This window comes from Garra rufa, chromosome 1 (genome assembly GCF_049309525.1).
Source record: "Garra rufa chromosome 1, GarRuf1.0, whole genome shotgun sequence".
Taxonomy (NCBI): domain Eukaryota; kingdom Metazoa; phylum Chordata; class Actinopteri; order Cypriniformes; family Cyprinidae; genus Garra; species Garra rufa.
Genome location: NC_133361.1, coordinates 4331712 through 4358794, shown reverse-complemented (window position 1 = coordinate 4358794; position 27083 = coordinate 4331712). Strand labels below are relative to the sequence as shown.

Genomic DNA, 27083 nt, shown 5'->3' with positions numbered 1-27083 from the left:
TTTAATATTTCAATATATTATTGAATAATATATTACATTTTTATTGTCACAGAAGATGACAATTTTTTTGTCTATAAATGTTTATTTTTAAAGATTATGTTTTTAAAAAGTTGACATTTAAAGTTATAAAAATGGCATTAGAATGTTAAAAAATAAAATAAAAACTTCAAGGAGTTAAATATTGCTTTATTTAAGGTGTTCCTAAGTTTCTAAAGGGTTTTATGATTACCATTATTTACCATCCTCATCCCCCAAACTAGAGTCCCCCAGTAAATTTTGTCCATTTCCAGCACTGATTATAACTGAATTCATTTATTCACGATTTAAGACATTTGCAACATTGATACTGCTATTTTCCTGTTTATTAATGTAAAGCTGTGTAAAATCAATCTGTTTTAAATAAACCTCTATAGAAATAAATTATTACATTTGCTTTTATTCATTTAGCAGACACTTTTATACAAAGCAACTTACAAATTAGGACAATGAAAAAAAAAAATTGGAGGAACAAAATAAAAAATAAAAAATTCTGATTTCCCAGAATATTTTACCACAATTTAAAACATAATTAAAATGAAAAGTGTTTAGCGTTTTAATCTGAAAATGAGACTGAAATCATGAAATCACACATTGTTGGTTTCTACAAGCGAATATTAATATTAGTTGTGAAACTGAGGCTCTGAAAGTAGTTAGTCGCTGCTGTTTCTCTCAGACACACAAACACACAGATCACTAACAACAGCACTGACACACGGTTGCTAGGGGGTTCTGAGTGGTTGCTAGGGGGTTGCTTTAATAATTGTTCATTTGTAAAGATGAATAAATGTAGTTGTTTTCTGGTCTGATGTTCAGATCAACAGTCTCTTACTGATGTGATCTGGATTAAATATTGAAACATGATGAAAGATGAAAGCAGGAAGATCCAGACCTACAGATTACTGACTATTGATCGATAAGATCCTCAGAGAGGAAGAACTATAACTACAGAAGAATGGTAAGAGTGTGTGAGTGAAGGAGGTTGTGAATGTGTGTAGATGTGTGTTAGTTACAGGATCAGAGAATGACACCGTTCCTCTGTCATAGTCCAGATTCACTCTCACACGATCAAGATGCTGTTTAACACCAAAACCAGAATCTGAAGACCATCCTAATGGATGATACCACACACACCAGACACCAGTGTTGAAGAAAACACCTCCCTTCCTCTGGTTTGATGCTGTAGTTACTCCAAGTCTCCAGTATCTACTCTGTTTAACCTCCACATCCCAGCAGTGTGTTCCTGAGTTAAAACCCTCTGAACCCAGAACACAGGGAATACAGTCAAATCTCTCTGGATTATCAGGAACAGGTTGATCTTCGCTGTTTCTCACACTGGTCAGATCATCAGACAGAAGGAGAACTGGATGAGCCGTGTTTGGATCCAGAATGACAGGAGCTGATGAGACACAATCAACAGATGCTGCTGTTATTCTGATGTTCATATAATGATCAAGACTGAACCCAACACAGATGATTATGAATTATGACACTCGTCCTGTTGATCAAACACATCAGACATTTTCCTCTCATCACTGTCAGTCATTCTCTGTCTGATTTATCAATACTGAAAGTTCATCACAAACACTGACAGACACAAACTCAAAACACTTTCATTTACTCTCATTTAGATTCAATTATAGTCAGAAGATCATTTTAATAAACAGATCTTTACACAGTGATTTCATGTTTTCATGTAGAGATATGCAGTAAATAATGTTCATATGTTTATCGTTTTCCTCAGTGTTTCTCTTTTATGAATCACAAAGGTATTTACTGAATTCTGTCTAAAATAAATAAGCAGTAGATATTATTCTAAAATAATGCAATGAAATAATGCTGTAATAATGATAATCATAATAGTAATAAACTTGCTGAGATTAACAAAAACTACAATTAAAAATATTTAGTTATTTATTTAATTATTCAGTAATTAAAATAAAGCTTACAATTAATTATAAATATTAGATGAAAATGTATTTAAATTTAAATGTTTAGAAATGTTGTTTTGGCAACTACTCTAAATAAAATAAATGAACATGAAGAATTCAAATGACAACCTAAAACTGAAATAAAATGATTTATAATTTAAAAAATGAAACTAAATAGATTATATTTAATAAAAGTATATTCAAATAAAACCTAATTAAAGTAGCATATAAATAGCAATAATCAAATGGGAAATAATGTTTTTGTGACTTTAGACTACATATGAGAGTGAATCAGACTGAATTGTGGGATTGATTATTTGTAAAAGTGAGCTGCTGGTTTTGGTGCAGTAGATGATCTGGTTCATAATGCTGAAATCTGTCAATATGGCCTCATCCTCATCATCATGATTTCCAGTGTGTGTGTATAAGAGCTCAGGGCCGTATTCACAAAACATCTTAGAGCTAAAAGGGTCGTGTCAGTCCTAAATGTATATAGGACTCCTACATTTTTGCTCTAAGAGTATTTCACAAAGCATTTAAGCTCCTAAATCTGTGAAACATCAGTAGTGAAGAGGACTCCTAAATCACTGAGACCAAATCCCAAACTATCCTAAATTGGCTATTGCCGATAATCTGCCTCAGAATGTAAAAGTTTTATAAACACACTGCATTTATTTGCACACATAGGCATGCATATTTTTATATTCTTTTGGGAGTTATCTCCAAATTTGTCCTTTTGAAAGGTCATTGTCCCAAATTTTTTTTTTCGGGTAAAACAACAAATACTACCTCACGTTTCACCTCAATCACGTTTACATACTGCCTCCAGGACGTCATAAAAACAATCGGATCGGGTTCGATTTTCTGCATTTTTTGCATCCATAGCAAGCATTCTGAGAGGTGTTTGGACAGTTTAGAGCCATCATGTAACGGTCCTTGTACACTTGAGTTCACAGAAACTAGTGGTCTTCTTTATAATCTGTGGCTCCAGTAATTCTGGCAAAGCATCAAAGTTTACTGACGTTCTTAAAACTTTAAATTGCTGGGATAATCTCAGAGATCCTTTGAGGAGGTGCACACAAAAACTACTCTCTCCTTCCTCTCCTTATATTATAACTGGATGGACCCAATGTCCTTTCTTTTTTCTCTTTTTAAGAAGAAAATCATCCTCACTGCTTGAAGATCCCATTTTGTATTGTTTTGCGCTACATTTTTATTTGGCTTTTTATTGATATTTTTTTATTTTTTTGTATCGGAAGAATTACTACGTGACTAGTGTGCAATAATTTGATGTGTGACAAATTTTTCGAAGGATGAATACAAAAAAATGCCTACAAAAAAAAAAAAATTCTGACTCAGTGTGCAAGGGTCCTTGTATAAAGTTTGGTTGTCTTTTATGTTTGCATGCATTCAGAAATGATCATTCTACTATTAGTAAAAGGATATTCATATATCCACGAATTGTTTACGAGAAGCACACATTTAAGAGGCTGACAATTAGCTGAACATTTAGTTGTTTAATTAGTGACACGTAGCTTTATTTTTAAACACACATTTTTATTGTAAAACCTTTATTTGAATTTGGCAAAATAGTATCATGCTCTACAATATTTATATGAATAAATCTCTGACAGAGAAATCCCTATCAGCCAATCAGAGTGTGCATAGTTAATGAGCATGCTGACATCATCCATATTAATGAGCTCAACCCCGCCCCTTACTCTCAACTTAAGACTTCTCTCTATTCCTGAGTAAAAGTCTGTCTCAGCAGCTTTGGGAATAGGTTTTGAGAGAAAACTCTTTTTTAGGAGAACTCTTCAGACTCACTGTTCTGGACGATGTCCTGCATCTTCTTCCAGACTCTGAACGGCAGGTTGCCCAAGTAACGTGGCACATCAATCAAAGCTCCAGAAGGCGTCTGTGGATCCGGCTGTGAGATCTGGACTCTGGAAGAACATTCAGGAGTCAGAACTGCAGTGGCTTTGGATCAGAAGCAGAGAGACCAGAGACACCAGCAGATCACTCACCTTTCCATTGAGACTGGAAACTCCTGCAGAACAAACACACCATTGATCATCAACAACTCAATCAATCATCAATCAATCAATCAATCATCTGAAATCAGACCTTTAGAAAGCAGACATCACTGGCTTTCATCATCTCCTCCATGTCTTTGATTGTGTGTGAAAGAGCTGAGATGTGTCTGTTCATCTCCTCCAGCTTCTCCTTCATCATCTGCTTCTTCTGCTCCTCTTCCTCCCTCAGTGCAGTGATTGTAGCTTCTTCTTCATCTCTGAGAAACTGATGAAGCTTCTCAAACTGCTGTTTAATCTGACGCTCTGTGTGCTCAGCTTGAGACTGAAATCAAACCACATTCACTTCAATCGTCTCCATCGACACACATCGACACGATCACATCATTCACATCTGAGATCAACTAATCCATTATATTAAATATATCAGATCACAACTGTATATAGTGATCCTACAGCTGGAATCCAAATCACTCTCCATTCTGTTTCCTCACCTTCATGTGTTCAGCTGTTTTATCAAACTCTCCTTTCATGTTTTCATTGTGTTTCAGTTTCTCCTGTAATGATTTCAGTGCTGTATTCAGCTCCTCCTAGAATTAAACAAAATACATAAAACACCAGATTACAGTGAAAGAGAAGACAATAATACAGTGATATGATCATATAATGCAGTGCAAAAGTATTTGCCCCACTCTAATTTCGTCTGTGTGAAAATCTACTTTCCCCTGTAGTTATTAATTCCCCAAATCTATGAAACTTTATTGATAATGGAGTTCAGCTGGACTAAACACAACCAGCTCTGATCAATCAAATCAACACTTAAAGAGGTCCTATTATGCTCCTTTACAAAGTCTTTATTTTGTTTTGGGGGTGCACTAGAACACGCTCTCATGCTTAGTGGTTCGAAAAACGCAATATTTTTCACATAATTCACATTATTACAATAGCTTTCTCCCCAGGCTTTCACAAGCGGCTCAATTAGTTCCGGGTTCCACCTTCCGAAAAACCAAATGTATTGTGATTGGTCAGCAGTCCCACTGCGTTATGTTTGGCTAACAGTCCTGCCCTGCTGAGCCCCTTCCCAAAGCAGGAAACTAGATTAAAGTGATTTTACATTTTAAATATGGATTTTTTTTTTTTTTTTTTTACAAAAACACATAGGATTGCTAAAGGAGGCTTTTACCGACCACCGACTTTTGTTATTTATTATGGATCGACTTATTTTGGACTGATGGAACACTTGCTCGTGTCATTCAGTCTCTGCTGTTCTGTATGCCAGAATTCAATCAAATCAACACTTAAACAGGACTTTAAAACAACATGAAGTTGGCAAAAATCTAATTTCTCTCACCTTATATGATGAAACCATTTCACTGATGGGTCTGAATTTATGATTGTCGTGTTGTTTTGAATCTCTGCAAACTAAACACACCGGCTGTTTGTCCTCCAGACAGAAGAGTTTGAGTTTCTCACTGTGTAAACTGCAGATCTCCTCAGATCCTGATGAACGCCTCTCATTTCTCTCCTTCAGGAACGACTCACACAAGTTTTTTAACACAAGATTACATGGAGGATTGTCTTTAGAGGATCTTCTCCTGCAGACGGGACACTCCTGAGTTTTCTTGGTTCTCCAGAACTGTTGAAGACACTCTTTACAGACACTGTGACTACATGATAAAAGAACAGGATTCTTGAAGATTTCCTGACACACAGGACAAGAAATATCATCTTCAGATAGTGAAGCCATTTTCACTCTTTGAGCTCCAGCGATCTAAACTTTACTTTCACTTTCTGAACGACGGATTGAGAAACAAATCTCCACGAGAATCACAGAGATCTACTGTCTATTCAGAAACAAACTGAACAAAAGTCCTTCTGTAAAGTGTTTCTCCTGGTTCTTCACCGATGGCTGGTTGTTTATTGGTTTTGTCAGTAGAGAAGAGAGTCAGTGTGACAGAAAGGAGAAAGAACACGTCAGTCTCTTCCTGGTAAGAGCTGTAAGAGGGAGGAGTTTATGATCAGGTGAGTGTGTTTCAACAAGTCAGACACGAACATCTGTGACCTGCAGCATGAAGCAAGATGAACAATCTCAGAGTTGCAGAGTAGGTTTAGAGTTGACAGAACCAAACAAATCCAAACTGGTTTAGCAGGTTCACAAAGCTCAATATAATAATAATAATAATAATAATAATAATAATAATAATAATAATAATAATAATAATAATTCCTTACATTTATATAGTGCTTTTCTGGGTACTCAAAGCGCTTTACATAGAAGGGGGAATCTCCTACAGTAATTCACCTGGATAATGCGACGGCAGCCATATTGCGCCAGAACGCCCACCACACGCCAGTTTACTGGTGAAGAGGAGAAAGAGTGATGAAGCCAATCAGAATATGGGGACGATTAGGAGGCATGATGGTCAGAGGCCAATGGGTGAATTTGGCCAGGATGCCTGGTTACACCTCTTCTCTTTTTTGAAGGATATCCTGGGGTTTTAATGGCCACAGAGAATCTGGACCTCGGTTTAACGTCTCATTCGAAAGACGGTGCTTTTTGTCAGTATACAGGGTCCTTTTCAAAAAATTAGCATATTGTGATAAAGTTCATTATTTTCTGTAATGTACTGATAAAAATTACTTTTTTCATATATTTTATATATTTTAGATTCATTACAACAGAACTGAAGTAGTTCAAGCCTTTTATTGTTTTAATATTGATGATTTTGGCATACAGCTCATGCAAACCCAAAATTCCTATCTCAAAAAACTAGCATATCATGAAAAGGTTCTCTAAACGAGCTATTAACCTAATCATCTGAATCAACTAATTAACTCTAAACACCTGCAAAAGATTCCTGAGGCTTTTAAAAACTCCGAGCCTGGTTCTTTACTCAAAACCGCAATCATGGGTAAGACTGCCAACCAGAAGGCCATCATTGACACCCTCAAGCAAGAGGGTAAGACACAGAAAGACATTTCTGAACGAATAGGCTGTTCCCAGAGTGCTGTATCAAGGCACCTCAGTGGGAAGTCTGTGGGAAGGAAAAAGTGTGGCAGAAAACGCTGCACAACGAGAAGAGGTGACCGGACCCTGAGGAAGATTGTGGAGAAGGACCAATTCCAGACCTTGGGGGACCTGCGTAAGCAGTGGACTGAGTCTGGAGTAGAAACATCCAGAGCTACCGTGTACAGGCGCCAGTTCAAGACACTTTTGAACCAGAAACAGCGGCAGAAGCGCCTGACCTGGGCTACAGAGAAGCAGCACTGGACTGTTGCTCAAATTTTGCATGTCATTCGGAAATCAAGGTGCCAGAGTCTGGAGGAAGACTGGGGAGAGGGAAATGCCAAAATGCCTGAAGTCCAGTGTCAAGTACCCACAGTCAGTGATGGTCTGGGGTGCCATGTCAGCTGCTGGTGTTGGTCCACTGTGTTTTATCAAGGGCAGGGTCAATGCAGCTAGCTATCAGGAGATTTTGGAGCACTTCATGCTTCCATCTGCTGAAAAGCTTTATGGAGATGAAGATTTCATTTTTCAGCACGACCTGGCACCTGCTCACAGTGTCAAAACCACTGGTAAATGGTTTACTGACCATGGTATTACTGTGCTCAATTGGCCTGCCAACTCTCCTGACCTGAACCCCATAGAGAATCTGTGGGATATTGTGAAGAGAAAGTTGAGAGATGCAAGACCCAACACTCTGGATGAGCTTAAGGCCGCTATCGAAGCATCCTGGGCCTCCATAACACCTCAGCAGTGCCACAGGCTGATTGCCTCCATGCCACGCCGCATTGAAGCAGTCATTTCTGCAAAAGGATTCCCGACCAAGTATTGAGTGCATAACTGAACATAATTATTTGAAGGTTGACTTTTTTTGTATTAAAAACACTTTTCTTTTCTAATTTTTTTAGATTTTGGGTTTTCATGAGCTGTATGCCAAAATCATCAATATTAAAACAATAAAAGGCTTGAACTACTTCAGTTGTGTGTAATGAAGCTAAAATATATGAAAGTCTAATGTTTGTCAGTACATTACAGAAAATAATGAGCTTTATCACAATATGCTAATTTTTTTGAGAAGGACCTGTATATTTTTAAAAGCGGAGTGATTTACAAACGAGTAAAAGTACTTCAAAATCGATCCTAAACGTAACTGGAAGCCATTGTAAGGACCTGAGGACTGGTGTGATATGCTTTGGTTTTCTGGTTCTAGTCAGAATCCTGGCAGCAGCGTTCTGTATGAGCTGCAGCTGTCTAATGGTCTTCTTGGGAAGGAGTGAGGAGACCATTACAATAGTCCACCCTGCTGCTGATAAAGGCATGAACAAGTTTCTCCAAGTCTTGACGGGAAACAAAACATCTAATTCTTGCAATATTTTTGAGATGATAGTATGCTGATTTAGTTACTGCTTTGACATGGCTACTGAAACTGAGGTCTGACTCCAGAATCACACCAAGATTCTTGTTTTTTGACCCCTTAGCGTCAAGGTACGCATTTACCTTATGAACTTCATCTTTGTTTCCAAATGCTATGACTTCCGTTTTCTTCTTGTTTAACTGAAGAAAGCTTTGGAACATCCAACTGTTAATTTCATCAATGCATTGGCAGAGAGAGTCAATGGGGCTGTAGTCATTTGGCGATAAGGCTAGGTAAATCTGGGTATCATCTGCATAGCTGTGATATGCAATTTGGTTCATTCTCATTATTTGACTTAGTGGGAGCATATACAGGCTGAACAACAGCGGCGCAAGAATTTAGCCTTGCGGGACTCCGCATGTCATAGACTTATGTTCTCCTATACTCACATAATAGCCTCTCCCTTCAAAGTATGACCTAAACCATTTGAGAACCATCCCAGAAAGCCGACCCAGTTCTCTTTGCTATGATGTGGTCTGAAACCAGACTGGAAATGGTCCAGGTATCAATTGATGCTGCTATTTCTAGGTGAACAGCCCTTACAGTCAAACAGGTGAAGATAGTCATGGATCCAGTATTTGGAAAAATTCAAGATGTTTTGCTACTACAATCACTGCTACGCCCAGAGAAAAGGAATGTAGTAAGACATCTTTGAACATGATCTGTCTCTTCTGTGGAGAACATAACTTGGATTCTTGTAACAAGCTTGCGGGGAAGATTAGTTTCTTGAAGAAGAATTTGAATTGTTTTGGTTGTTCATGTATAGGACATATTAGCCGTGATTGTATACGGAGAGAAGCATATGAAAGATACGCTCAAAAAGTCTTCTTCTTCTAAAAACAACAAAATACATGCCAATATTTTCTGTTAAGTAAGCACACTGGATATGATTCTGTGGGCTATAAAACAGCTGTCAGGAAAAATGTTATTGGTTCAATAAACTTACCTGTTCATAAAAAATAGCCTTTAACCTACACATTTTTTTGTTTCATTTTGCAACTTTTAGGAGGGTGTTCTCATTTTCGCAACACAACATTTTATCACTTTGATATGAAAATCTTATTTTGCTGAATAATTTTGGCTTTCTCCTTTGGTAATGGTCATGAATCGATAATATTGTACCTTGCTGAACCTTAACATGTCTTCTAAGTACACTGAAAAAATATTTTCATTCATATAACTAAAAAATTTTAGGGTAATGGTTCACATCTATATTTTTTTACTTTAGCCAATGAAAAATAATTAACTTGACCTAAACAATATTTTCTAAGTCGAAGAAAACAATTTTATATAACCTGGCACAAAGTATATTTTTCTAGTTGAATAAAGTCAATATATTTAAATTATATTTTTGATATAAACAAAAATATATAGATTTGATCTAAACAAAAATTATTATTTAAGAAATATGTATTTGAAATTATTTGTTTTATCCAATCAAATAGATATTGATTGAATTAAACAATTATTTCTCATTTTTAAAAATACAAGGAAATAGAAATTATTTGTTTGAAATAAAAAGATTTAAAAAAACATTATTTAATTAATAAAGGAACAGTACTTAATATTTAATCTTTTACTAAATCAAAAAAGACAATCAATAATTTATTACATCAAGATTTATTAACAACTTACATTACTTCCACACATTTTGACTTTGAAGAGCTGGCAAACATCAACAACTTAATTGAGTTGAGAATGAATTGAGAACAATGAATTAGGAAAATGCAACAATTTCTCAGTTGCATCTCTACTAGACCTGTAGCTATCACCATTTCTGTCCTCATTGTATTTAATGATGCTACAAGTGATATTCAACTGTAAAAAAAAAAAAAAAGTCAAAAATAAGAACGGAAGTACAGAGTTATTGCTATAAACAGCCATAATACACAAACTGGTGTAAACTAACAGCTTTCAGAACATTGCAGACAACACCATTACAAGGAGTTGCAGGTTCCAACTCATCTCATCGCAATTTCATCTAAACTGGTCATGTTTCAAGACTTGCCAGCTTCTACTACTAAAATACTGAACCTACTACTGTAGAACACCGAACCACAGACGGCCACTCAAACATGACGTCACTTACGGGGTAAATTGGGATGAGTGGGTACTAGGGATGCACCGATCCGAATCGGCCGATCATGCTTGTGCGTTTTGTCAGTAAAGCCGGTTCTGTAATCAGCGGTAAATGCCATCAGGTGCGTGATTTCACGTTGAGCCGTATATACTACACACAGCCGTTGTTCACTGACGAGCTGCGCACATTCACACTGATAATGAACATTGATTTGCGCAGCTCGTCAGTAAACAACGGCTGTGTGTAGTATATACGGCTCAACGTGAAATCACGCACCTGATGGCATTTACCGCTGATTACAGAACCGGCTTTACTGACAAAACGCGCAAGCATGATCGGCCGATTCGGATCGGTGCATCCCTAGTGGGTACCTTGAATTAAGCTCTATTGTAGACCTGGTCATAGAGTCTCTTGACTTTATTGGTCATACATTTTGGGTACAACTCCATGATGACTTTCTGGATATATTCAAAAGTCAGTTTCAAATTCTTTGGATATTCCAGATTGAGGGCATAAAGGAGGCCCAGTAGAATGGCGACAGCATTTGCAACAGACGGCAACTCCCTTAGAACCTCTTGTCCCTCAAGTATGATACCAATGTCTTTAGGTACAGCTTGTGCATCCCTGATGATGAAGATTGCCATGGTTTCCTGTTGAAGAATCTGTTCAGCCTCTTCCTTCTCTGATACCTGGAAAAGAATTTAGGAAGGAGAAGAATAACCTCTATCCAATTAACCCCAAAATAACCCCCAGAATAACCTCTTAATCTTAAAGAGAACCCTGGGTATTAAGACTTGTATGGCTTAATATGGTGTAAATAAGGTCTCTTTCTGAAATATGTAGTAGAAAACCCATGAAATACTTACATTATTTAAAAAATCCACATTGTTATAATTTGGACTATGGGGATGGCATTATTTTAATTATGCAGAACGGTTGCACTCGGCGAGCTACTAGCACTGAGCACAATATCGCTCAAATAGCGTTGCCCAGGGCCAGTAACTCACAGATTGCAACCATTTTACGCAATCAACATGAATCTTGAATCTTTCATAGGTTTTCTACTACATATTTCAGTAAGAGGCATCATTTACGTTATATTAAAGTCCCCCTGTAGTGAAAAATCAAGATTTTTACGTTGTTTGTCTATGTGGCATTTTTAATAAGCTTTTAGACAAACCATGTCCCAGTCCATTAATCAACACGTATAGTAAATAAGGCAAGGGGGATAGAGTTACATTTCAAGCTGTTTTAAGGCATGAGATTTATTTTTATTTTCACAAGAAAAAACATTTAAATGTCATTTTGATGATCAAAGACCAGATTTAGGAGTAAAAAAAAAACAAACAAAAAAACTTTAAGCTATCCAAGTCTTAATACACAGGGTTCACTTTAACCAAACCTTAAAGGAGAACTCTGGTGTGATTTTGACCTAAAGTGTATTGAATCATGATACCGAGTGTGAACGTACCTTGCATATCTCATCTCGGTTTGTGTCCAGCTGTCCGAAATCTGGGGTCAGTTAGCCGATGCTCACAACAGGTTGTCAATGAGAGTCCATAGGGCATCGAAGAAGCCATGTAAATAAATCACTGTTTTACCCCAATTTACGAGGAACAGTGATTTATTTACATGGCTTCTTCGATGCCCTATGGACTCTCATTGACAGCCTGTTGTGAGCATCGGCTAACTGACCCCAGATTTCGGACAGCTGGACACAAACCGAGATGAGATATGCAAGGTACGTTCACACTCGGTATCATGATTCAATACACTTTAGGTCAAAATCACACCGGAGTTCTCCTTTAACCAAAGGGACAAACAACGCACAAATGAAAAGGGCTACTCCACTCAAAAATGAAAATGTTGTCATTAATTATGTCGTTCTAAACCCGTAAAATCTTCGTTCAACTTCGGAACACAAATTAAGATATTCTTTCTGACAGCTCTTTGGCCCCCCTTATAGACAGCAATTAAGAAATGTATCAAGAAGATCAATAAAATAATCCTTTAACAGTAATTTTACAAAGCTACTAGAATACTTTTTGTATGCAAAGAAAATTAAAATAATGACTTTATTCGACAATTCATCTCTTCCGCATCAACCTAGCACCATTTTGGAGAGTATCCACTGACCACAAACAGTGTACGCTGTTTTGTATCAGCCGCAACACACGGATAGGCTTTCTACATTTATTTAAGTTTTGGTTTGAAAGAAAACAATGTATCTGTGTGTTGCGGCTGAAAATAAATGTATTTTTTATTTTAATGTATTTTATAAAATAAACACGCTGTTTGCGGTCACTGCATACTCTCCAAAATGGTGCTAGGGTGACGCAGAGGAGATGAATTGTTGAATAAAGCAGTTATTCTTGTTTTCTTTGCATACAAAAAGTATTCTAGTAGCTTCGTAAAGTACTGTTGAACCCCTGATGTCTCATGGATTATTTTACTGATCTGCTTGCTACGTTTCTGGACGTTGATCGCGTTCATTTCATTGCTGTCTATGGGAGGGATAGAGAGCTGTCAGAATTCAAACATAACTTAATTTGTGTTCCGAAGACGAAAAAAGCTTTCACAACTTTAGAACAACATAATGTTATGTAATTAATGACAAAAAGCTTCCTTTTGGGGTAAAGTAACCCTTTAAAGAACGCAACAACTCATTTACATATTAACCAACGCAATATACCAAGCGCAGTGCAAATCAGCATAGTCGCAAATAAAGAATGACGGTACTTTTGACAACAATAGTTCAGACGTATATCTGAGCATAGTCTGATGGCTATTTTTGAAGTGGACAGACTTAGCTAGCATTTTCACATCTGTAAGGTAATCCTGCCTTACCAGGAAATCTTTCAAGAGGTCCTCCACTGCTTCTCCCATGTTAAGGATGAGACATTTCAGTGCAATCTCCCTCTTTGTTTTGCTGTCAGTATCCTGCATCAAGATAGTAAAAAAAAAAAGATAGTCAAAATACTTAAATTTTGGTCATACACATAACTGTTATACATTATTCAAACTACTGATCTACCTTTTTTGTGTGTATTCACAATTAAAACTAAATTGTTTTTCATGAAATAAAAGAAAACAAACATTCTGACCAATGTCTGAAAATGAACTGTAACTCAGCACACACAAGAGATGTCTTTAATTTAAAAACCGTTTTCTGTTCATGTAATTCATATAAAACCAACGTGAGGTTCAGTTTGTTCACTATCTCTAATGTGATGAACAGCCATATCACGTGACATTTCAGAAACTCCCTTTACATAAGGCTTCCAGTGATCGCTGTAACATTCAAATAAAGATGTATTGAAGACAACAAACACTTGATTGCAATGATATATGATATATCTTTGTTCTTCAAGCTATGTCGGGTATTTTCATAATATAAGTGTCATAGTGTTGTCATAGCCTTAGTCTTTCCTGTTTGATCTAGTTTTCCCTTACGTCTTAGATAAGTTCTCTCTCTAACCTGTCATTGTTAATTGCCTCGTTAGCCCTCCATCTTATGTAAACCCTCTGTTTGCTCCCAGTGTTTGTCTGGTCTCGTGTACGCTTAATGTGTTTAACGTGGATTGTACCGTGGGACTAAATGCAGCCGTTAAGGCACAGTTTTTCAACGGAGAGTCTTCAAGAGAGCCAAGCTGCATATGATGAGTGGGTGCTGGTAAATAACTTGTCGTTGGCTCCTTACTACGCACTCACCAGCACCACTCCTGAGCCAGAACTAGCATCCCGGCATAGCACAGAGCCTGATCATCCGGGCATACCATTCGTGAAAAATATATTTATAATGCATTGCTAATCGATATTTAAATGTGCAGAATACTATACTATAGTACTAGGAATAGTAAGTACTAGGAATACTAAGAAACATATCTTGCTGTTGAGGACTTGAGGACATGAGGGTGAGCAGCAAAGTAAAAAAAAAAAAAAAAACATCTATACCTTTTCTACAATTGGCAGCAGCCTTGTCTTCTCCCCAATGGATCCACCCTTCTTTCTGACGACTTGCATCAGTTCACTACACTTCTCATCGAGATTCTGCATGAATCTTGCTTCAAGGGGTATTGTGGTTACTCTCAGGAACTCTGCATTCACCTGGGGAATATATGTAGTATACATACAGATGCCAGGGAAATTTATTAAGAGTAGGCAAGGGAGGCAGTAAAATAATCCATATTACACAAATAAATCAATGCAAATATTAGTAAATATAACATTAAAAGTATAAAAACAAGCGACTTTTATAAAGTAAAACTGTGCAACAGCCACACCTGCAGGTAAAGTTAAAGCAGGGTCTTGCCTCCCCTCAGTCCAGTGACTTTCAACAGAGACCCCATAGTGTGCCATGAAGTTACTGGCAGGTAATTGAGAATAAATGGGGAAAGTCACGTGAGAGGAGGGAATACCTCCATCGCGCTGTAATTGGATATGATTGCATGTTATTGGTTTGAGCGATAAACCAATCTGAATGAAGAAAGGGATTATTATTATTGACTAATTATAAAGTAAGTAAAAAACTCACCCCTTCAAATATCACTGCTTTGCATCACATCAAAATAAAGCTTTAAATGACCTGAATAATGCATTAGTTTATAATGCATTTACTTTATTTTAATAATGCATTAGTTTATTAACTAAAGTAGTTTCTAATGTTAACTAATGAAACCATATTGTAAATTGTTTCCAAAATATTGTTCAAATTGTTACTACTTTTAGTTATTATTTTGTAGGGATGCACCGATCCGAATCAGCCGATCACTTGCGCGTTTTGTCAGTAAAGCCGGTTCTGTAATCAGCGGTAAATGCCATCAGGTGCGTGATTTCACGTTGAGCCGTATATACTACACACAGCCGTTGTTCACTGACGAGCTGCGCACATTCACACTGATAATGAACATTGATTTGTGCAGCTCGTCGGTAAACAACGGCTGTGTGTAGTATATACGGCTCAACGTGAAATCACGCACCTGATGGCATTTACCGCTGATTACAGAACCGGCTTTACTGACAAAACGCGCAAGCATGATCGGCCGATTCGGATCGGTGCATCCCTATTATTTTGGAACACATGTAAAAATGCACAAAACACTATGAAATGTATAATTATTTTTTAAAAATTGAAAATAAAATGAAAACAACATTAATGAAATACAAAATTGAATTTTTACAAACAGGTGCAGTCTGTCAGCCATATAATGGCAGTGGATGGGCAGCAAACCTTTTAAAGTAAAAAAAAAAAAAAAGAACATGCACAGACAAATCCAAATTACACCCTGCGGCTTGTGACGATACAGTGATGTCCTAAGACACTAAGCCATCGTTTTTTGCAAGAAACTGAACAGTACTTATATCATTTTTTTTACCTTTGATACACAACAACGTCCAACTGTCCTGAGCACGAGCTCATCATCCGGCACGCAACACACAGATACATTGTTTTCTTTCACGTTACGCCGGATAAGTTTGTGCAAGCAAACGTAATCTTTTAGCTTTAAATCGGTTTTAACAATCAGGATAAGCACAAGTAATTACCATTTTGAATAGCCGCTATACCCACAATCTCTGTGCACTGTGTAAACAATGAGTGTCGTATTCATGCGACCGATCGCTTCCAGTGTTTGCGTATACTACGTTAGAGCGTGTTCACATGTAACGAGCCGAAAGCTAAACTCGTGCCCATGACAGATGGACGTGGCTGTGTATCAAAGGTAAAAAATTATATAAATACTGTTTAGTTTCCAACAAAAACCGATCGCTTCGTGTCTTAAGACATTAGTGTATCGTCACGAGCCGCAGGGTGTAATTTGGATTTGTCTGTGTAAGTTTTCCTTTCCTCTAAAGACTTGGTAACCATTGACTGCCATTATTTGGCTGACAGACTGCACCGGTTTGAGTTAAAACCTACATCTTGAATGCCCTGGTGGGGAGCAGATAAACATTTTTGGGTGAACTATGCCTTTAAGCAAAGCATGTGATGTAGTTTTACACATATCTGATAACATTTTTTTATCCATATTATGAATAATGCTAGCCTACCTCTTGAACATCGAAGAGTGCCGGCCATCTCTCAATGATGCTGAGCAAAGATGTTTTCTTGTCAACAATTTATTGCCTCCGAAATGCGAACGTTTGAGCCATTTTCTCTCTTATTGTTTTGATATTGTTCCTTTTCTTTACCTCAGACAAGAGGACAATTCTTTCTTGCTCCATTGAGTCTGGGGTCTCGTTGAGAGGTAGAGATGGGTAATGATTAGACTCAGCTCGCCGGGGTTTCTTTATGTTCTTCGCAGGGTGGGCATCCGTCGGGGACTTTTTTTTCATAGTATTGACAGTCAGCTCATCAGATGATGAACTGAGCGATTTCAGGTATGTGCGATAGTTATACATCTTTGTCTTAAGTCTCTGTTTCCACCCGTAACTGTGGTTGAAGGACCCAGGTTCTTTCAGACAGGGGTGTGTCTGTGTAAGTGCATCTGCCACTTCATTTAAGTCTGCATCGCTAGGATAGGATTTGTGTGAATAGACTTTTCCAGCGAGCGTTTCCAGTATGTTTGAAAGCATTTTAGAGCTGGGAGTTAGTCTAACCTGGCTTCTCTGGTACTCAGCATTTCCAGCCCTAAGTTGGGATTCTGTTGAATGAGAGAAAGTAGGGATGACAAACACTTTGGGCCACTGCTCCTTTCTGTAGGTGTAAGAGGAATGGCTGCTTACAGGTAACATGTCATCCAAGCTTGCAGAGATGGCTGAATCATCTTGGCTGAGAGAATTGGCGTTATCCACAGACATGTCAACTGGCTCCAAGAGTAAAGTCACAGTGGGTTCTACATGAATAACTTTTAGAGTGTCAAGATCCTTGAGTTCTGAGGTTGAAGTTAAGTTAACCCAAGTTCCAAAATCAGCATCGTTGTACTGAAGTCGTATTTCATTAGTTAGACCACAGATACTCTTTATTTCCCGGATGACTTCGTCAACAGAGGATGGGATTCCATTTGGAAGGTCCAACTTGATGCGGTTGTCCTCTCCTAAAATAACCAGAAGCCGTGCAATGTCCGCCATTCTTGTAGATCCTCTGAGTAGGAGGAAAAGAGAGAAATACATTAGAAATGTGCATAACTACATTTTTATGGTTGAATGATGAGTGGGTGCTATGAAACAATATAGCTTTATGTTACATAAACAAAAATTCATGTTAGAGGAATAAAGAATTAACAAGCATTATTAATCAAATCCACTTTGACAGTCATAAATGAATATATATTTAACCTACCCACCCCAAGACATTACTTAATGCAAACCTCAAACTTGAATATATCGCTTGAGTGTAATAAGCCGCATTGCCCCAACCGTGTAGTCCACCAGGGGGTAAGGATCAGTCAGTTGAGATGGTTCCAGAACTTCAATCTCCTTTGAAGGTGAGGTTTCAAGCTGATAGGCTCTGAAGTGTTCCATGTACCAAGATCTTAGTTTCCGAACAATGAAGACCAACTCTTTTTTGAGAACCACCATCTGGATGATTTCAGTGAAGGCAGGCATACCTTCAATTGAGCCATATGGAAGGATCATTCCAAGTCTGTAGTTAAATCCATTATAGATGACATTTTCAGCCAAAGAAACTTCCTTCACATTTGGGTGCTTGCGTTTAACAGCCTTTGCAATGTCATCCTTCAGGACATCAGTGCTAACAGTTGAGCACTTTTTAACTTCCAAAAGAGGTTTAGGAAAGTTCAATGAGTAGAGCTCGAGTGCCATAGACAACTGGTGTCTCTCTGCCAATGAATACAACAAGTTTTTAAAGCAGCTAGTGTGCCGTACAACTCTCTTAAAAAAGCTATGTTTCCCTTCGAATCTTAAAGTCCAGAGTGAAACAAGAGGTCCAAACTGACAAATTAGCTCCGGATAATGTTCTAAATAATGATGCTTTGGAAGCAACCTGGAGTCTGGGAAAACCTCCTTGAACCGTACTCTGTGCTCAGAGATTTTGAAATTTAAATAAGCAATTGTTTCATCAGTATGCACAGGTGTGACAACAAGGTCAACAATGTCCTTTAAGTCAGTGAGGAGATTCCAGGCAGGTTCATCAGCAGGTACTTTATGTCCCACGAAGAGTGGCAAAAACCTGATCAAACTCCAATTCTCATGAGAATTTCCACCAATTGTTTTCCGTTTTGCATAGGTAAGTGGCACAGGATGAGAGGAATTTGCTTTATCTTTCCACTTGAAGGGAAAAGTATTTATGGTGTCATTCAAAAATTTCAAAGTAAAGTACTTTTTTGAGGTGAACACAGAGAGACAAAGAGCTATTTCAAAAGGAACAATTCCTTCGAATAAATCATGGACTATGTCCGGTGGGAAGCCTGTAGTGACATTAAAATGAGCAAGTTTTTCTGACAAAACACAAGTCTTCTTAACACCAAAACAACTGGCCAACGATTCCTCCTCAAGTGTTTTAAGATGTCTTGCATGACCCTCCTCTGTCCTTGAAGAGAATGTTCCACTACCTACGTCTCTTGTCTGAATTTCTAATTTTGAAGCCGTACAAAACCTACAAACATAAGCACTCGAAAAACTTTCCACAAAACCAGCACAACCATGAGCACCCAGGTTGTCAGCAACAACACATTGTACAGTCCCCTTTACAGATTTTCCTAACTTGCTCACAAATACACCATGTTGCTCTAAAATAACTAGATCATTAATCAAAGGTTCTAGAACTGCGTCATATCCATACACTTTTACATCATCACTTTTGATGAGTGCAGCCAAGTAGATTGATGACAATGAAGAATGTGAACCAGGTGACAGATTGCCTAAAATCCAGTATAAGGCACAGACTTTGTGTTTTTTGCGAGATGTGCCAAGAGGATTGCAAACCTCGAAATCATCTATATACAGAATTATTGAAACGGCACACTCGTTTGAGAAAAGACTGTGTTCTTTAAAGTTTGCACCATCCCAGAGACACCTGTAAACCCGCTTCTCACTTGACACTGATTGAAGTTTCTCCTTTAAATTAAATACATTGTCAAGGATAGTCTCACAATTCAAAACCTGCTGCAATGTTTTTAGTATAGGAATATATTGAAATGACCTTCTGTTCCTTTGATCTATTATATATTCCACTGGTTCCACAACAAAGAAATTACTTCTATAATACTTGTTGCGCCTCCATACAGTAGATAATGGGCCGTCTTTTCCAATAGCAAGCTGAATAGGATGTGAAGTACAGAGTTCTGTGGCTAACTCTTCAACAAGTGAACCATCTACCTGACAGTTATGATCCACTAAAAACTGAGTGATTGTCTTCTGAGTTATTGGAACAGACACAGTCCCAATGAGAAATTGCAGTTCCTCAAGAAGTACATTTACAGCTGCACTTGGCACCAAGTAACTATGTTCCAATTTCAGTAGAACTGAGGCTAATTTTAGCTGAACATCTTCCGTCAAATCTCTAGGTTCTTCAAAAGTTGGTTCTTCAAATAGTAAATCCTCATTCAAATCAATGTCACTGTTAACTGAATCCAAAGCAGGGGGATTTAAGTGTGATCCTTGAACTATTCCAGGTTTTAGATCTCTTACTGTACACACTTTGTGTTTTCTCCATTTGTGAGTGTGGAAACTTCCATATACGTTAGTTTGATATAAACAGTCAACATACATACACGTAACTAATTCATTATTTTTCAAATGTTGGCCAATGTGGTGAAAAAAGTCAGTTTCAGTAGCAAGTTGATTGTAGTCACAAACGTGGCACTTAAAATGTGAGATGTCTTCTCTTGAGTAATGTGGAGAAGGGTGGTGTGCACATAGGTGCTTCAGGAGAGCATTCCATGTTTTGCATAAAAATGGGCAGTTTTCATACAGGCAGAGATAAGAGTGGCGCCTTCCATAATGTTGATGAGTGAGTCTATAATGTTTTAGCAGTTCAGATCTTTTAGTACATGAATAGTCACAGTGCTTGCATCTCCACATCCGTTTGAGAACTCTCCACCCCAGCAAATAAACAAAACAAAACTCCTCCCCCCCAAAAAAAAGCTAAAATTTAGAGTCTGCAAAAATACTTTTAGAGGGCTTCTCCCACCGTAATAGCAGGTATAAGGTTGTGGCTGATGAAAGGTTTCCACCCAACTCCGATATCCTGCATAAGAGTGAGAGAAGTGAAGGAGTGAGAGAGTGGGCAACACAAGATGATCATATTTGAATAAACACACATGTTAATCAATTTTAATTGTCTCACAATGCATGCGTAAGATTGATATTACATCATAAAGTGCTGTGTGCATTATTATCATCTTGATCATTTTGAGATCAGATCAAAGCAGAACGTTACACAATGGAGAAAGTTGACTTTAATTAACAAAGTCAAGTAAAGACTCACATTAAAAAACATTTAAATTAACCAAATCTTAAATTATTTATTACGACTAAAACTGTTTTAATTGAATAGTTTAAAGATTTGGGGGAATGTATTGCATTAAACAATTATGCCTACAAATACAGGTGCAAACGAGCTCAGACTTGTCCGAAAGAAACCGTTCCCTGTTCAGTCTACTCGTGAACCGAAAATCATTGCAACCGACTCACTAACGCCGGTTTCACACTGCAAGCGTAAGCAGGGCATTAGCAGAGCAGAAGCAGCGCACATCTATTGGGCAGCCGCAGCTTGTGTACTGCAAATATTGACGAGTATCGTTCATTCGGTCACGCATTTCAGGTGTTCCCACGAGAGCTGTTATGTGCATTGAATTGTGATATGGTTGTATGTTGTAGATTTAAGTAGAAAACGAGAAACGCTAAAATATTTAATATATTTTTAGACAAAGATCTTAAAGGTCTTAACCATTACCAGTTTGGTTTAAGATAATTAAAGCAACAGTTTTTCCAACAACTAAAATAATTTGTAAAAGTATTATATTTGGGGTACTAATCGCCCCGGCTATTGGGGCTTAAGGCACAATAATTTACAAGTAATAGATGACTGACTTTTACATTTGTTGACTCATATGGTATATATCTTATTTTTTTATGGTGTTTGTCCAACTTTGAGATAATGAAACAATCATATTTAAAAACATGATAAGACATATCATATAAAAATAATTTGTTGTAACTACTGTAAATCTATACAAAATTATTATAGGATCTCCTTCAATACTTTCAGAATCTTCACTTTTAAAAATGATTTTGTTTCTGTATTTTAAAATATGTTCTATCTTAACATTTTAATGGCAGTAGTATAAATTTGTTTATACTACAGGGCCGTTGAATGCTTGAATCTGATTGGCTGACGAACGTTCTAGAGGTGTGCATTATATTCAGGGAAACGCACGGCGAACGTAGTTCCAGGCAGCTTTAGACCGCAGTGCATGTCTATATCACTTCGCCATACGATTTCAGTTATTTCAAAGGTCCTTACAGCCCAAAACAGCAAAATAACTAAAACCCACAATGACACTGGCCAAACTAATAAATACAGTAAACATCCGGATAAAAATGACAGATTATTTCCATGTTTTTTTCCACAATATATTACGTTTTATCATGTACGGAAAGCACAAACTATTTCTCTCGCCCTCTCTCACTCACCTCACAGACTCACTCACCTCACAGACGCACACACATAATGTTACAGTTTGCACTCGCGTTAGCATTCGCGCTAATGTTGTTAGCGCTGCTCTGACGATGAACAACTTAAAAACGACATGACAGCTCTCACAAGCGAGGTAACAACGGCGTGGTCTTGAAGAAAATGAACTTAAAGTTAACTGTTAGTAGAGACGATGCTGCCAGTCACCCTTGAGAGAGATAAAGTCATTCACTTAGTTTTTCTCTCCCTCACTCTTTCCGTCTGTCTGCTTGTCTTTCGGTCTGTCTAAACTTCATTATTAACGGCATTATTTTGCTATTAACAGCCCAAGCGTCGTTACTGTGCGTTCACACCGCCGGCGGCGAGAGCGTCAAAATTCGCTCTGGCCGCCCTGCAAGCAACGCTGTAGAAAGATTTCTTGACGCTCTGACGATCGAACGCTTGATCTTGTATTTAAAGCGGCCGCAAAGCAAACAAGCATGTCGATCTTGTGCAGACTGACCACAAGTTGGATGTAAGTTAGTTAACCATATTAAATATTTTAAACATGAAAATAAGAAATTGAATTTAATTGTAGTTACATGTTTGCTAACGAAATAAACTAATTAAAAGCCATTTGTATGGTGTGGGTTTTGTGTTCATGGTTAAGTGCAAACTTAAAAACAGGGACACGTCGTAGATTATGGGGAAACCCGCCACAGCAATAATTAACTTCTCCTCCATTTTCCTTGGGAACTAATGTGGCCGGAACCAAGTTTACAGGACTGCGTTCTTTTGAAACCTCTCAGCGGTGAACTTCTACATTCCGATTGGTTGCCGCCGAGCCGCGTCATAGCTCATTACCATAAAGTTGACCTGACTTCAACTCTCCCCGACGCCCACACCGCCCAAAACGCGCCGCGCCGCTCTCGCCGCTTCTCGCCGCCGGCTCACATTGAAAATGAATGACTTCCGGCCACTTTGACGCTCTCGCCGCCGGCGGTGTGAACGCACAGTTACTAGTTCTAAAATGACGTTTTGGAACTAGCAACGAAGCTGTTGAATGAGCTGCGTAAGAAATTAATCCTACTCACAATAGGGTTTTAAGGATAAAAACCGGACGAATGTCTTGAAATATATCATTTGATCGATGTCTTGAGGTGTGGTAACTGTAGTATAAGCGGAATAATTGACTTCAGGCCGTAGAATTCTACGAAAATAATGCACACCCGAGGTGTAACGGCCACTCCGCTTCGCGTCGTGACCGCATCACCACCTCGGGTGTGCATTATTTTCTAAGAATTCTACGGCCCGTCGTCAATTATTCCTTACTTATTCTTGTATACATCGAAACAAGCAGAAAATAGTACAAACTTTGCTAAAGTTATTGTTTTGAACAAGTAGGCAAACTAGACATTATTTACAAAAAAAAAACATTATTTTTACTGGTGAGCCTTTTAAACCGTGATTGTGTAACACGTGACACATGATGTTATAGTGAAATAGTTAATTTTCGTGTTAATCAGGCCAGTTTTGATCAAGATCGATGCACTGTGGCTTTAACCCAGCGTAGCGTCGCAGCAAAAAAATAGACTTGGCGCCAAAACGATCGCGGCACTGACGCTTCTGCTCTGCTCCTGCTACGCGCTGCCGCGCCGTCCCTGCGTGCGGTGTGAATGATATAATCTGTTAACATGGGCGCCGAAAAAAATACGCGCTGCTTACGCGTGCAGGCAAGGCCAGTGACACACTGGATGCGTGGCGTGAGCGTGGCGTTTCTGATGCGTGTCAGCTGCGTGGCTGTGTCTTTACACACCAGAACCGTGCCTGACGCGGCGCTGGCGCGCTGCTGCTGCTGTAGGTGACATAGGGAGGCCTCCGACAGACCAGGCTCTTGTCTTCACGACAACATAAATATAAAGCCTACTGATAAAGGACACCGTCAACAGTATTGACGGCAAAATAGACTGTTTGACAGGTGCAATATTTGAAAATCGATAATTATTTGTATTTTTTTATTTTTAAATTACATATATATCTGAATTTATGTCAACCTATAAACTTTCCAACATCAAAATATCATTAATTAATATGTATTTGTGTACAAAATGACATATAAACATATTTTCCTATTCTATTTTGCCTGGAAACGCTTCCAACACGCTTGCGTGTCGCGTGAAAAATAGGCGTCGGTTCTATTTCTAGCAAGCACGCGTTTTCCGCGCGGCTCGAGCCGTGCCTGAGACGCGCGTATCACGCAGGCAGTGTGCAAGCTCTAACCTGTTAACATGGGAGCCGAAATAAAAACGGACACGCCACGCAGCTGAGACGCTTATGCCACGTAAGAAAGTTTATAGGTTGACATAAATTCAGATATATATGTAATTTAAAAATAAAAAAAATACAAATAATTATCGATTTTCAAATATTGCACTTGTCAAACAGTCTATTTTGCCGTAAATACTGTTGATGGTGTCCTTTATCAGTAGGCTTTATACTGAAGTTGAAAATGTTGTCGTGAAGACAAGAGCCTGGTCTGTCGGAGGCCTCCCTATGTCACCTACAGCAGCCGCAGCGCGCCAGGCACGGTTCTGGTGTGTAAAGACAGAAAAAGCGACGCAGCCGCCACGCAGCTGACACGCATCAGAAACGCCACGCTCACGCCACGCATCCAGTGTGTCACCGGCCTAACGAGAACCACTCTAGCCGGGCACGATGCACATGATGCAACTTGTGTGTGTGTGTGTAACACAGAGAACATAGAGAGCGGGTCTAACGCTTAAAATAAAGTCATATTATTAAAATCCACACAAAGGAATCTATAAGAGGAATCGATTTTTTTTTTTTTTACGTTTTTTAGATTCCTTGCCTTAAGTATTGGATTGCAGAATTGCAATAAATTTTCGATTCCCAACTCTACCAATTACTCTCTTTCCTCTACACGTCTTTTATTTACATGTACAATGAACGTTAAGCATCAATCTATAACCTATGTTTGAACCTTAAGGAGAGAGCAATAAATGGACAATAGTTAAACGGGAGCGAGAACTTTTTCTAAACTATGTGTAAATTGTCCGCCATTACACATGTGGTCTCCCGCCATTACTACTGCGGGAAAAGGGCACTACATTTTCATATTAGCCTAACGGTAGTGTTTTGACCAAGGGGCAACCTCCCGCTCTCTCTATTGAAACCAACACGGAAGTGTCTTAAAATGCAATTCATCGACTGGCCGCTTGAGGCTGGCTGCAAAAGAGAGTCAGTCCCATTGACTCCCCATGTTAAAATGCCCAACTTTACAGCAGAAAAAAGTATGTTTACAGCCTGGTTCAAAAAATGGTTTTGGTCTATATAGCTAGTTTTGCCCTTCATGTCAACTGTGAGGGGGGTGAATTTTTTTATAACTCATCCGTTTAAGTTATATTAAGCCTTAAAGTTCAGCATAATTAAGGGCGTGGCCACTTGAGTGACAGGGGGATTGCCGCTGCTGTCACCACTGTCGCGCTAGGCGGGCGTGGTTTCAGCAACCAGCTCCACCCACGTCCCGCCTTTTTGCCCATTTTTGATTATCCGGGAGTGACGCGCGGTGACGCGTTTCCAAGATGGCGACTGCCGAATCCCGCCCACAACAGGCTTCAAAATAGCGCTTCAGAATCCTACGGGTGACGTCACGGATACTACGTCCATATTTTTTACAGTCTATGGTTTTGACACTTACTAACAGACAACGTTAAAACATTAAGCATTTACATCCATTATCAACTGAATTTGGAAGTATTTTACAAACCTTCAAAACGTCTAAATGAGTGACTGCCACTGGAGCGTCGTCGACGATCCACGGACCGTTGGCTTCAGCAGTCTGGTGATGACGAATGGTGGAGATTTGTGTTTAGTGCGCATGCGCATGTCTAACCTAAAAATTGTACATTCGTCAAAACAAAAATTTCTTAATTGAGCTCTAAATGAAAAATATTTAGATCGAGCAATGTTTCAAATTAAAAAAATATTACTTGAAAAATAAAACAAATAATTATAAACTGAATTGAAAGACAAATTATTAATTAGGTGAGGAACTGCTTGAAAAACTTTTTTCAGTGTAGTGGTGGGCCGTTATCGGCGTTAACATGCTGCGTTAACGTGAGACTCTTATCGCGCGAAAAAAAAAAATATCGCCGTTAATCTATTCTCAAAGTTGGGTTGGGAGCTGGGTCTAAACTACGCAAGATATGATGACTTTCACCTTCATATTTTAGCGCGGATGATGTATATCTAGTTGAATTGCACTGTAGGAGGCGAGAACGAGTCTTCAACTGCTGTGAAATTACCACATCAAATGAGACGTGCAGACATAGATGCGGTTATGAAGCCGCTTCAGGGCAGGTGCGTACATTGTTAGACCCTTTTTACTGGGGCAGGTGCCCCAGTGGAAATCTGCTGTGCCCCAGTAAAATCTCAAATTTGAGTTATAATTTACTTTGGTAATCTCGAAATAAAGACATTTAACTATATGCAACAACTGAATTGATGCTTCTAAAAGCAACGCAGTTTAATCGAAGACTATGCACGCAGATAGGCTATCCATGCTCGCGCGCGCCTGTGTTTTTAACGGGAATGCGCACGTCGTGCAGCCTTTTGCGCAGAAGTACTTACACAAGTTTGAATAGTTAATTGTGTTGTAAGTAAATGCAATTGTCAAGCAGTTTGTGATGCATTTTGGAAACAGGAGATGAGCGCCTGGTTTAATGCATCACCTGGCTTGAGAAACCCGTTAAAAAAAAATTACTTTTAGTCATTATTTGGGTAGCACACATATTCTGAATGCCTTCATCAGAATTCAAATTAGCCATTTTAATCTAGATTAATCTAGATTAATTTCAAAATTTAATCTAGATTAATCTAGATTTAAAAAATAATCTATGCCCACCACTACTTCTAAGTAAAGAGTAATTGCTGAATGTGTTCAGTTTTAGAGGGGGTGTACTCATCAATGCTGTGCACTATAGATCACTG

The 27083-nt window shown here is 38.4% G+C and overlaps 2 protein-coding genes across 2 annotated transcripts in view; both read right to left on the bottom strand.

The window, feature by feature from the left end:
* Nucleotides 1–27083, bottom strand: part of LOC141331880 (uncharacterized) — a 347739-nt gene that overhangs the window by 90559 nt on the left and 230097 nt on the right. The window lies entirely within an intron of this gene.
* Nucleotides 802–6103, bottom strand: LOC141327049 (E3 ubiquitin-protein ligase TRIM35-like). Its single transcript, XM_073835321.1, has 6 exons — nt 5352–6103; nt 4495–4590; nt 4095–4325; nt 3995–4017; nt 3795–3913; nt 802–1435 (listed from the first exon to the last, which is right to left on the bottom strand). The coding sequence occupies exons 1-6, from the start codon at nt 5745–5747 to the stop codon at nt 936–938; spliced, it is 1365 nt and encodes a 454-aa protein (XP_073691422.1). The 5' UTR covers nt 5748–6103; the 3' UTR covers nt 802–935.

Coding starts and splice junctions, on each gene's coding strand:
- LOC141327049 (XM_073835321.1), bottom strand. CDS start 5,747: ATGGCTTCACTATCTGAAGATGATATTTCTTGTCCTGTGTGTCAGGAA. Junction 4,591..5,351: donor AAATGGTTTCATCATATAAG/GTGAGAGAAATT, acceptor GTTTAATTCTAG/GAGGAGCTGAATACAGCACT. Junction 4,326..4,494: donor AAACAGCTGAACACATGAAG/GTGAGGAAACAG, acceptor GTTTGATTTCAG/TCTCAAGCTGAGCACACAGA.